Source organism: Rhineura floridana, chromosome 4, assembly GCF_030035675.1.
Source record: "Rhineura floridana isolate rRhiFlo1 chromosome 4, rRhiFlo1.hap2, whole genome shotgun sequence".
Lineage (NCBI taxonomy): Eukaryota > Metazoa > Chordata > Lepidosauria > Squamata > Rhineuridae > Rhineura > Rhineura floridana.
In genome coordinates this window covers 46,701,540-46,713,543 of record NC_084483.1, presented here as the reverse complement: position 1 = coordinate 46,713,543, position 12,004 = coordinate 46,701,540, and the positions used below count along the sequence as shown (strand labels likewise).

Sequence of the window (12,004 nt, the reverse complement as noted above, 5' to 3'; positions counted from 1 at the left end):
GCATAGCAATATCTTTATTAGGACCAACTAAAATGTCACAAAATACTGGCAAACTTTCATGTTCTCCAGAACTCTCAAGCAAGATGTTACACAAACCAGGGACTGATGGGACAAGGGAGAGGGAAATACAAAATTAGGCTGGATGTTATAACTATGAAGGCAGTTTTTAAACTCAGTTATAAAGGAGATTGCAAAATGAATTAGTTTCTGCTAGGTGCTTCTGGTATCAAGTTATGCACCTTTCATTCTGCATAGGGATATGCTAGAATCCCGCCCAATTTGGATTTGGTACCAAATTTTCCATTAATTTGCTTGTTCTCTATCGTTGCAGATTTGATTTTTATGTAGTGATTTTCCACGACTATTTTTGAAAATGTTTTTTTAAAAACACACAAAACACCAGCCTCTAACATATTGATATAAAGAATGATAATTTTATCAACATTTCCTTTCAAAATATTGATATTTCCTTTAAAAGCATTGATATTTCCTTTCAAAACATCAGTTTTAATATTAATATTTTTTCGTGAGGGGAAAAGCAGTGACTAGCAGACAAAGAAAGAACTCAGATCAATACCAGCCTATTAGGTCGACAGAATGCTTTCAAACCAATGAAATGATCCCATCCCTAATTCTGGGATAATGAAGCAATCACTGTTTCCCTTTTTTGAAAGCATAAAGCCTAACTGCTGTTACCCAGATCTGCCCAATGCCTCATGTGAAGCACATAGGTTTCTGGTTAGGAAGAAAGCAGAATTTAAGACCTTGGAGGAGGGGGTAAACAGAAGCAAGATATTCTTGGGGGAAGTACTCCCCCCCTACATCCATGAACCAGTATTCTTTCTTCCTCCTTCACTTCCCCTGTTGGAGTATTATATGGTGGAACAGAGTGGTGGTTCAGTAGCAGAAAGGGAGGGAGATCTCTTTCTCTTTTCTCTGTACTTGCTGGTATCTGTAATGCTATTACAGCTTGTTACATGTGCCAGGATGAGGCGAGGAGGAGAAACTTTTCTCTCTGCTCTAGTTGCAGTTGCCGAGGAGGGAGAGGGAAGAGAGAGTGTCCTCCCATTAAGGGAGCAATAAGAACCAGATAACCAAGTGGATAAGTGGGGGAAGGAGGCAGCAGTTCTACTAGTTTGGGGATGGGGAGCCTCTGGCCCTGCAGGTGATGTTGTCCTCCAGCTCCCATCAGTCCCAGCCAGCATGGCCAATGGTCGAGGATGATTGGGATTGTAGTTCAGCAACATCTGGAGAGCCACAAGTTACCCATCCATGTCCTAGTTGGATTAAAATCCAATCTGGAAAATAACTAGGGAGGAGACATTGGTGAGCATTAGCATTCAGCACGGTTCATATTCTTTAGTGACACCGCTGCAAAATCTAACCCCTTCCAAAATGAAAATGTTATTGACTGTAACTCCATAGTACCCAATTAGTACTGTATCTCTAGTTGTAGCTTTCTCTTATGCTGCAGGGGATATAAAGCTTTGAATTGCTTATGTTGTGCATAATCTGTGTCTATTAATATTGTTTTTGCTTACTCTGAGTTTGACAGTTGGATACAACCCTAAATTTCTCTATAAAATTGTACTTACCTGATGTATTGCATGTTTATCTCTTCAGGAACAGTATTGCATTATCTTAAGAACAATTTGCAGAGAAGCAAAAAAGTGATATATATGTATGATTACTGCACAAAGAAGTCTCAGCCAATGAAATTATACTTGTTTTTATTTTACCTTAATTAAATCTGTTCCCTTTCTTCATCAGTGCTACCCAGCCATACTTGTGGCAACCCTGGTGAAATACCAAAAGGAGTTCTTCATGGTACAAGATTTAATATTGGAGACAAGATTCGGTACAGCTGCATCTCGGGCTATATCTTGGAAGGTCATGCTATGTTGACATGTATCATGAGTCCTGGAAATGGAGCATCATGGGATTTTCCAGTTCCATTTTGCAGAGGTAAGATTTCTAAAATGGATAAAGTCTAACATGAATCGTATTGTGAAATAATGATCTGGAATGTATATGTTCTTCATAGAATGGCCAAATGTGTCCGCAAAAACTGTTCCAAGCTTGTTGATGTGGTCTGGGACGAGCCAAGATTTCATATTACATTGGTCCCATGGCAAAGGAGAATTGCTGAAAATAGACTGACTCTGGCCAGATGCCTAGAATATTCTCTGCTGAGTAAGGCAGAAAATTGAGAAATGCTTTCTAGACTTTCATACTGTGGAATATAGAAACTTCCTGATGTGAATTAGTTTACTGACCTGAAAATCCAAATATGAGAATCCGTTTGTAACCCTGAACAATTGTTGACCTGAAAGTAGATGTGTGTGTGGGGGGGGAGAGAGATAAAAGGGGTAAAAACTGAGTGGAGAAAGTAAGAAATCAGATGGACATTGTTTCTTGTGTTTCAGTCTGACATATCTAAGACGTTTTGCTCACATGGTGCAAAATTGCTTATAGCACTGGCAAGGAGCTGGCACACATTCTTCTGAAGGTTTTCCTGCCATATACCCCCATAGCTCTGTGTCCTGTGCTGCCAACTAAAATACCTTCTAACTAGTTGGCAAATGTTTTCAGTTAGAATATATGGTTTTATAATGACCTCCTAATTATACAAAACTAAATAATAATTGTCTCAGCAGTTGAAAGGTTTGTCCTAAGATTTTTTTAAAAAAAGAATAGAAAGCTAGCTTATATTGCTGTTCATCAGGTTTATTTTTTCATCTTGGAATAGATTATGAGCTATCTTTAAGATAAAGAGGTAGTCTTCAGCCTTCAGTTTGAGGACCCATCATTACAACCTTAAATGTGGAAGTGATACCGTTTTTTACCCACATATAATTTATTTATTCTTGCTTTCTGACTTTGTTCCCCATCTGACATCTCTCTCTGATTTTCTCATTTTACTCCTTTTCTTTAAAACAAACTCCTGACATTCAAAACCAAAAATGGTATGTCTGAGAATCCAATATCCAGGACCTTGGTTCAGGGTGCAACCCATTTGAGGTGTGCAACCTATCAGTTGCAGAACTAGCAATCTAAAGCATTTTGAAGCCAAAAGCAATATAAAAAGAACTTTGTAAAAGGTTTCCTACTGCTGATTTTTATTATTATTATTTATATTGTTCTTATTTTAGATTAAAAATTTACATCACAAAGTCTGAATATATTATCCCAGTTACTGTATGTACTTAATCTGAAGAAACGTTAGCATGCTAAATCAAATTATTTTCTCCATAAATGGAGAAAAGGAGTGTTAGGTATTTTTCTCAACTAATGTAGTTCAAATATTAATGTACTTTAAGAATTACACACCACCTTTTTACTACATTATTTTTGGATTGCCAAAATCCCTAAGATGTGAGTTCATTTTAAAATATTATTAAACTTATCTAATGCAATTCGTTTCAGCCATGTAAAACTGTACCATATATGTCATGAAACTGGTGATGCATGAATATGTACACATATGTGCATTGCATATAAGGTATAAGAAGTAAAAGAAGACAAAATATTTTCTTTTAAACTGTGTGTATATTATATTCATATGCTATGGGTGAACTAAGATCAATAGCATTTTACCATGGATTCTTACAGATTTCCAGTTAACATACAGTTCAATATTGTTTCTGTATCATAGTTTATTGGATGCATAGTAAGTGTTTGAATTCACTGCAAGTACACCTTCTAATTCTGTAATGTGTGAGTCATCACTCACTGTAACTTGATTCAAATAGTACAGTGTTCCCACTGCATATTAAACATTGCAATTATTCAGTTTTTTCAATTGCGCTTAAAACACTGCAGTTCTTTAGTTGCAGGTTCTGACAAGCACAAAACATTTAGACTGCTAAAAACATGATGGCCATAGAGTTCATTACTGGGTAGGATTGTAGGATTCTTAATCAGGAAGCTACTGTGCTAGAAGCATTTATAGAAATCATTTTACTTCTACTGATAGTATTTGTAGAATAACCATTATTCTCCTATAATTCTCCTCCAAACTAAGGAAAGACATTAGCTTAATCTGAAAACAATGCATCAGAATATATGTTACTTAAAAATAGGATTTGAATATAACACATTGGACATAATCTAGGTAGGGGCAGAGAAATATGTCAATTTCAGTTTCTCATTTTTTCCAGTCTTAAATTCAGTACTACACAATTCCACAGCAATTTGTGGTATGTACTGTTCAGCTAATATATGCACATATTGTTTGGTTTGGAGAACTGCACTATAAAATTTGGAGAAGTGTGAATATCAAAGGACGGCTATATTTTGGTTTGTCTATTGGTCTGAAAAGTGTGAATTAGGTAGTTCTCATTAAAATGCAAAGAAAATTGAATTTCTCCCTCACCCCTAAGCCCAGCGAAAATTAAGAACTGAATTCATGCAGCCTTGCATTCAGTTGATTTCAATGGGGAATAATAATAATAATAATAAAAATTTATTTATGAGTCGCCTATCTGGCCGAATTAATGGCCACTCTAGGCGACGTACATTAATACAATAAAATACAATATACAATCAATAAGACCATCAATCGTCTAAGCACCACTCTACCAATTAATAACAACATTGATAACTAACCCACCCCAGAGATCCCATAGGCCTGCCTGAATAGCCAGGTTTTCAAGGCCTGGCAGAAACCTATTAAGGAGGGGGCATGGCGAAGATGAATTTAATTGGTCTTAGAAGTGCTTAACTTTTGCTATGTAACATATCTTCCATTGGCTATTTGTCAGACCGTATCTCCCTATACGAGCCTGCCCAGGCCCTGAGATCTTCAGGAGAGGCCCTTCTCTCAGTCCCAACACCCTCACAAGTGCAATTGGTGGGGACGTGAGATAGGGCCTTCTCAGTGGCTGCTCCTAGGTTCTGGAACTCTCTTCCTAGGGAGGCACGAATGGCCCCCTCCTTGCCATCCTTCCGTCAGCAAGTAAAGACTTTTTTATTCCGACAGGCCTTTGGGATAGAAGGTGTTTAGAATTGGGCTTTACAAGGCTTGTGTTATTGTTTTACATTATTATCTGTATTATTTTAAATTGTTTTTAGATTTTTAAGTGCCTTTTACAGTTTTAAGGTTGTGCATAGTTTAATTGTATTTTAATTGTATGTTTTTCTATGTTTTTAACTACATGCAGTTTTCTTTGTAAGCCGCCCTGAGTTCCAGTTTGGAAAAAGGGCGGGGTAAAAATAAAGTTTCATTCATTCATTCATTGTAATGCACTTCTATTATATTTTGTTTTGAATAACTCACATACTATTCCAATCAGTATACTGAAATTAGTGAAAATTGTTAATGTTCTTAGAATCCCTGGCCTGCTAATATTGCTGATTTGTTCAAATAAGATAATTTTGCTGATGCTTGGAAATGGCTAACTTGGCAATCATTTTGCTTAATATTTCAAAATGATAACGGTTGCTCTTATTAAGTAATTATAAATGTGCTTGCTAAACAAAACAGAATTGTGATTCAAATTGCCAAAACTGAGAATAGCCATTTCCAGGATACTATTAGTGTCCTGCAGTTTCCAGTAGCATGAGAACCAAATTGAATTTTCCCCCATCCCTCGTCCTATGAAGACTTTTTCCCACACAATCACAACAACCTTCCATCATTCACTCCTATTCTCCTCTGCCTTATCTGCCCTAAGCGACCTTAGAAAAAAACCTTCCCTACATTTCCTGCAGGTTTTTGCTTTTCTTTCCACTCTCTGCTGTTCACCCACCTTTCAGCCTACGATTTTTATCTTTTATCCTGCTCAGAATCCTCCTGACACACACATATTTAGCATGTGAAGCTTTTTCTGAAGAGGAGAAAAATAGTAGGAAAAACTTTGTATGCTCTCTCTCTCTCCTTTTAAATGAAAACAACAACAACAGAGCCACTCTTTCTTTTTAAAGCATAAAACCCATACCACCCTTCTTCTGGGCTTTCTGTTTCTTAACTTTCACTTCAATTTCAAGCTTCGAGGGGACTAACTAAAAGAACTTTGCCCAGGCTTCGCTACTTCTCCCACCGTCTGTATGGATGATTAGTTTAACAGTGCAGTCCTATACTGTCCCTGTACTGTGCCTGTCCACTCAGTCCTATTGAACTCAATGGGACTTACACCTAGATAAGGCTGTCTGGGATCACATCCTATATAATTTTTTGATATATATATATATATTTTTTAAAAAAACAGCTCTTCCAGTTTCTGTCCCATTTCTTGAGTTCTTCATTCTCTTAAACTGGGTGGACTTCGGTACCTTCTGCACAGCAGGGAGAATTTCACCAGATATGGTTTTTCCCCACCAGAAGCAGCTCACAAAGTGAAGCGGAGCCACTGTGCCAGCTCCCTGTCCATGCCAGTGGATCGTTGTCACTTCCCAAGAGAGGGGAGGCATGGCAAGGAGGCTGGTGAGGTGTCTCCTGCTGCTGTGTTTGCACTACACAGACCTCCCTGCCACCTCCTCTCTCCATCCTATAATCAACAGCCACCCACCTGCTGGGAGGCTAGTGAACTGGCTCTGCCCCATCAAGCAAGCCACTTCTGGTCCCCACCTCCAGTCGTCACAATTGTACAAAACAATGTGGCCATCCTTATAGTCCCCACGTGGAGGCACCATGATGAGAATGTGAGAGCCACCAGCCTACAGGCCCTCCAGCAGTCCCTGGATGCTCCCAAGGTGCTGACAAGGAGACCGCTCTTAAAGGCCAATAGAAACCTTGAGGTAAGAGGAAAATTTCAATGAATGTTTCACAAGATGGTTAGCATTCTTTTCTTCAGGAACATAACAGTAAGACGGGATGCATATAAAGCTTTAGTTGTCTTTTTAAAGACAAAATTTGATAGTTCAGTTATGAGCATTAAGTTCCCTGATTCTTCGAGGTTACAGTGTCACCCAGATGCACAGACTAATGTCATATGTAATTATCTATATCTCTGCAACAGCTTCCTCTGAACACCCCAAATTCTGTGAGTTGACTTGATAAATTGTCAGTTGTGGCACAGATATATATGATTTAATGATAGCAGTGGGGTGTTTTAAAATGTCAGTGCAGAACACATAATTTCAATAGATGGCTAATAAAACACACACAATAAGCTGGAGATGTGTGAGGGCAGGGATCTTTAGAAGTAGCTGTGATTGCTTTACTTTTGGATTTTGCTAAGTGGAAGGAACTGTATCACTGTGCCTAATTTATAAACTGTTCCCTGAGAATTACAGAAAAGGTGCCATCTAATAAAGAACTGGTAGTGACTTTGCAGATACTTTTAGTAAGGCCTACTAAATGTTCATGGTTCATTTGGAGCTGTCTAAAGCTGTGATTTTCTTTCATTGATAAGACTTACACAATGTGAGTGGAAATGACAATATGCCCTTTGCTGGAGCTTTATAATATGCCAATCAAGTTTTTAATTGTATCTATTTTATTACTAGTGATAAATGGTAAGGGAAAGCCTTTGTAGGAAGAAGGGAAAGGAACCACTGGCACAACAACTTTCTCATATTTCGTAATATTCAAAATATGGACCATGATTCCATCAGTTACATTGCAGTACAATGACGTAAAATAAATCTTAAAACATTCTGTCAAACCAGGACCGTGCAGAAAGAAATAAGATTTAATAGCGCAGTCAAAAGAATCCAAAATCTGGGTTCTAAAATAAATGTAAAGGGCTAAGTTCAACTACTTGTTCAGATTTATTTATTTAGCTTTTAGCACACAGCTTGCTTGATAAGCCAGTTAGTGCATGCCTTTTGGCTTAGAAAATTAACTTAGACTGCAGTTGTATACCCCTGAGAGCACCCCCTTGAGTTTCTTTGGTACCGGAAACATGCAATGCCTTCTTTGTCATGAAGTGGCAAGGATGGTTACCTTTTTACCCTGAAAAATTCAATAGATCTGAAGGAAGAAGTTGGAAGAGTGATGCTCTTTCCAAATTCCCCTTTGAGCTGTCTGTACATTTCAAGGCTCAGATTGGCATCCAAGCCTTGGATCAATGTTTTTCTGGTGTTCACAAGTTTTTCTGTGGTTTTTACTATGTAAGCTTCAACTTGACGGTGCTCTGTGTCTCGTTCTTTATGTGTGTTATCTGTCTGTGGGGAGGCGTGTGACTTGGGGAAGGGGGGGAGAGAAGCAACCACAGCATTCCCTTAAAATTCCAAGTGTGTTCACAGACCCAAAAAGATTGCCAACTACTGGAGTGATATGCACTTGCTGGGGAATCAGCCCCATTGGACTTAGCAGAAATATATAGGATTGCACTGTTAAGGTACTGCAGAAAAAAAACTTTCATTAAATGTAATAGAACAGGGTTTAGCAGAAGCTGTAATGAGCTTCCGTGAACTGTGGTTGCAAGAAGGGTTTAATCAGCTGGTTGTGCAACAACAGACTTGCACAACTGATGTGAACTGTGTTGTGTTTTTGTGAGAGACATTGTGCAGATAATAGTGTTAGATCAGAGACTATTTCAAATTTTTGTAGAAACGTAAAATATAAATATTCACTTTTAGCCATTTTTATTTATGTACTGTATTGCAGCGCATACCAGGAAATGAGGAGGCAAGACAAGATGAAGTGTGGGTAAATCAAGGGCCATGTTTATTGGAATAAAGCCAATTACATGCTTGATTGCATAATAAAATGATCTGCAGAGACAAGTGCGGAACCTAACTCATCCCCAGTAGGGTGAGGGCACCCTGCCATGGGAAAAGGGGGTGGTCTAAACCTCTCTTCCGAGCCCCATCCCAGCAGGGTGGTTAGGGAGGCCTTCCTGCTCCAACCCCCCTCAGGGCCACACAATTCTGAGTGTGTGTTACAAGTTAGCCCCAAAGGTGAGCCTTATCCTGCCAACCTGCCGCACAACCTGGAAGGCCGGCCTCAGAACCAACCAATCACCTTAAAGTGTGCCTAAGGATGCTCACCAAACCCTACCATGTGAAATTCTGCACATATCTGCCACAGAAGAGGACAAGCCTCAGCTTAGTCCCTCTTCCCCCACCTGCGACAAATTATTTCACGTAGGGCACTCTGCAGATCAGAAAGAAACAGATCATTACCCAGGTCAGACATATGAACACCATCTGCCTGGTAAAGATCAGCCCTGCCACACTTCACCTCCAGATGATGTATTATCTCACCCTGCTTATCAGCAAGGGTGAGCCAGACTTCCCTATTTACCTTTCGACTAGCCTTCTTCAGGGTCCTGGGGTCGATCCCACCCCACCAAATCCTCCTGGGGAGGATATCAGACCAAACAGTCACAGTCACAGGCCACCCTCTATGTTTGCTTCAAAGTCCAGGCAAACTTGAATGATAAGGGCTTTTCCCCTTCAACACTCACAGGTCATTGCCTCCCTAATGGATAACCAAAACCTGTGGAGGGTGTTGCACCAATGATGCATCACCATTGGTATGAGGCATTCCTGCAGCATGCCACATCTACCCAGCCACTGGACCAAAGCTCAACGGCTGAGCGCCAACTGGGTTCCGTGCCTGATCTGTGACGCCCTCCTCCTGGCCCAGAACTCCATCTGTGGCCACACATGAGTACCTTGACTCTCTCCAGCACCCTCCAACCTGTTAAAATAGAAACAACAATTAACTGTATGCTCATTAGCGCAATGGTCCACGTGGACCCTCGATTGGCCTGACACAAGCCTGGGAAGCATCCGATTGCCAGTGCTTCACTGCCTGCATGGCTGTGCTCCCAAACCCAACCTAGCTGCTGTAGAAGCCACACCAATCTTGAAGGGTGCATACCAAACTGGTTGGGATCCAACCCCAAACATTACAGTAATTAAAATCTGTAGTCAGCCTCTCAAAGGCAGAGAGCGATCACTGCACTTTATTGTAATGTGAATAGTAGTTTCCATAACGTCCCATACTGGGTAATCTGCTACTCTATTATCAGAGCAGCTTTTACTGATGCAGTTTAACATTAAAGCAGTTGGGATTAGATATGGTATATTCCAAATGTAGAATAAATATCCTGCCTTTTTTCCCTCAAGAAACCCAAGGCAGCCTACATGTGTTTCCCAGGCAGTCCCCATCCTGGCACTCACCAGACCCAGACCTGCTGATCATCAGCAACATGATGGCCCCATGTCCCTTCAGGACTGTGCCTTTCTTAAAATGATGAAATGATCACCAAGAAAGTATGGCCACCACAGTCATGGACGCAATGCACCATGTGTGTAGCCCACCCATTGTACTTCTCAGGGGTATTTGCTATTCCTGATACCAGTCTGTAAGATGGGCAATTCCTGCCAAATCCCTAGTGATGCCAGCTTCTGCCCATGCCACAGGCCGTGCCTCAGCACACCATCTATCCCAGAAAACAACCCGAAAGCCCAAAAGGCATCCAAGTGAACTTGCAACTCCACCTCCAACAACAAATCCCTATGCCAAATGAAACCCTATTAAACTGCTCAAAAAAATGCGACCAAACTAGCAAATCCTCCTTCATGTCCCTAGTAACTCTAACCCAATGATGAGGCCTGCTTAGGCCCTTCATCAGGTTGCAAGTCCTGCACAGAAACACTCTGCCAGGTGCTATGCCTCTGCACGAAAAGTTCAAATGCCCTACCAACTTGCAGCTCCGTGAGTGTAACTTCCCTAGCTTTCCACATGCTATCAACCCTGCACTTCAAATGCCCTCATTTGGCTGCCAGTAAACGACAAGCCTGTGCCACCAAGTCAAGCTCAATACCCAAAAAGGTGAGCCCTCAGGTGATGGGCCCTCAGTTTTTTCCCTTGGCCAAAGGCACACCTAACCCCTCTGCCAACTGCCCAAATGTCATCATCAGCTGGCTGCACTGCTGTGAGCCAGCACAACCATCAAACAGAACATCATCTAAATAATGCACTACTTCATCACAGTCAGCTCGCCTCCTGAGAGCCCACTCAAGGAATGTACTAAAGCATTCAAAAGCTGAACACGAAATAGAACACCCCATGGGCAAAGCTTTGACTTAATATCACACTTACCCATGACAGCGCCCTGGCCAAAATGCCAGATCATCAAAACTGCACTGTCAAGTGATGAAGGAGCCTAAACTGTCCAGGATCTTTCTCAGAACGATGCCCAAAGGGGAAACCCTTAGTGTGGGCATGGGATCAAACCATCCCTCAGCCACCTCGTTAATCTTCTCCTGCACCACTAACTCCATCCCCACCACAGACTTAAGATTCCCTGGTGTGTAAGGCCTATGCCCCCCAACAATCCCGAAACCAGAACAAAAACCTTCCTCCAAATAAGCTGCATCTGCTCTTCTGGGATAATACCACAGTAAATGCATAAGCTGAGGAACTTTAATCAGTGCGGGGCCCCTTTCCTGAAGGCTGTCCCACAGGCCTGGGTTCTCCACCCTCTGAAAACCCCCAAATCCCCCAGCTCTACGACAACTGGTGAAGGGATGGGAGCCAGCGCAAATGGAACACTCATGCCTAAATTTGCACAGGTCCCTGTTACAAAAGCCCTTAGCGCTGAACTCCCAACCAACAAAGCAGGCGGGGTTGAACCCCCTGCTCCGTGAACCCACGGGTAGGAGCCACACTGGCAGACCTGCCAAGCAAATGGCCGCTAACTGCCTTGTCACCTTGCACAGGTCAAGCTGCAGTCATAAACTGCAACCACAACTCTGGGTCCTTCCTGTCCCACTGCAGGTGAACATCCACTGCTACCCTCATCCTAAAAGATTCATCATCACTACATCCATATAGATCAAAAGCCCTGCCAACCAATTGCCCCAGGTCCTATCTATCTTTTCCTGTTTAAATTTCTCATTGTCCCTTTCCTCCTGCCCATCCCTTTCCATATACGCTCTCTTGCTGCTGACAACAAATGAGTCCCCAGGGGAGTGGACGTCTCCCCAAATGGCAAGGCGCCAGCCTGAACATAAGCCAAAGGATCACCAGGCATCTGAGCTGGCCCCATGGTAGGACTGCCCATAGAAGTCCAAACCTGCCTGCAAGCCTCACTCGCAGGCT

General features: G+C 41.4%; 1 protein-coding gene across 1 annotated transcript in view; it reads left to right on the top strand.

Annotated features, from left to right (window-relative positions):
* Positions 1–12,004, top strand: part of CSMD1 (CUB and Sushi multiple domains 1) — a 1,745,606-nt gene that overhangs the window by 811,267 nt on the left and 922,335 nt on the right. The window contains exon 4 of the mRNA XM_061622907.1: positions 1,771–1,965. Coding sequence (XP_061478891.1) covers positions 1,771–1,965 — 195 coding nt within the window. The remainder of the gene's footprint in view (positions 1–1,770; positions 1,966–12,004) is intronic.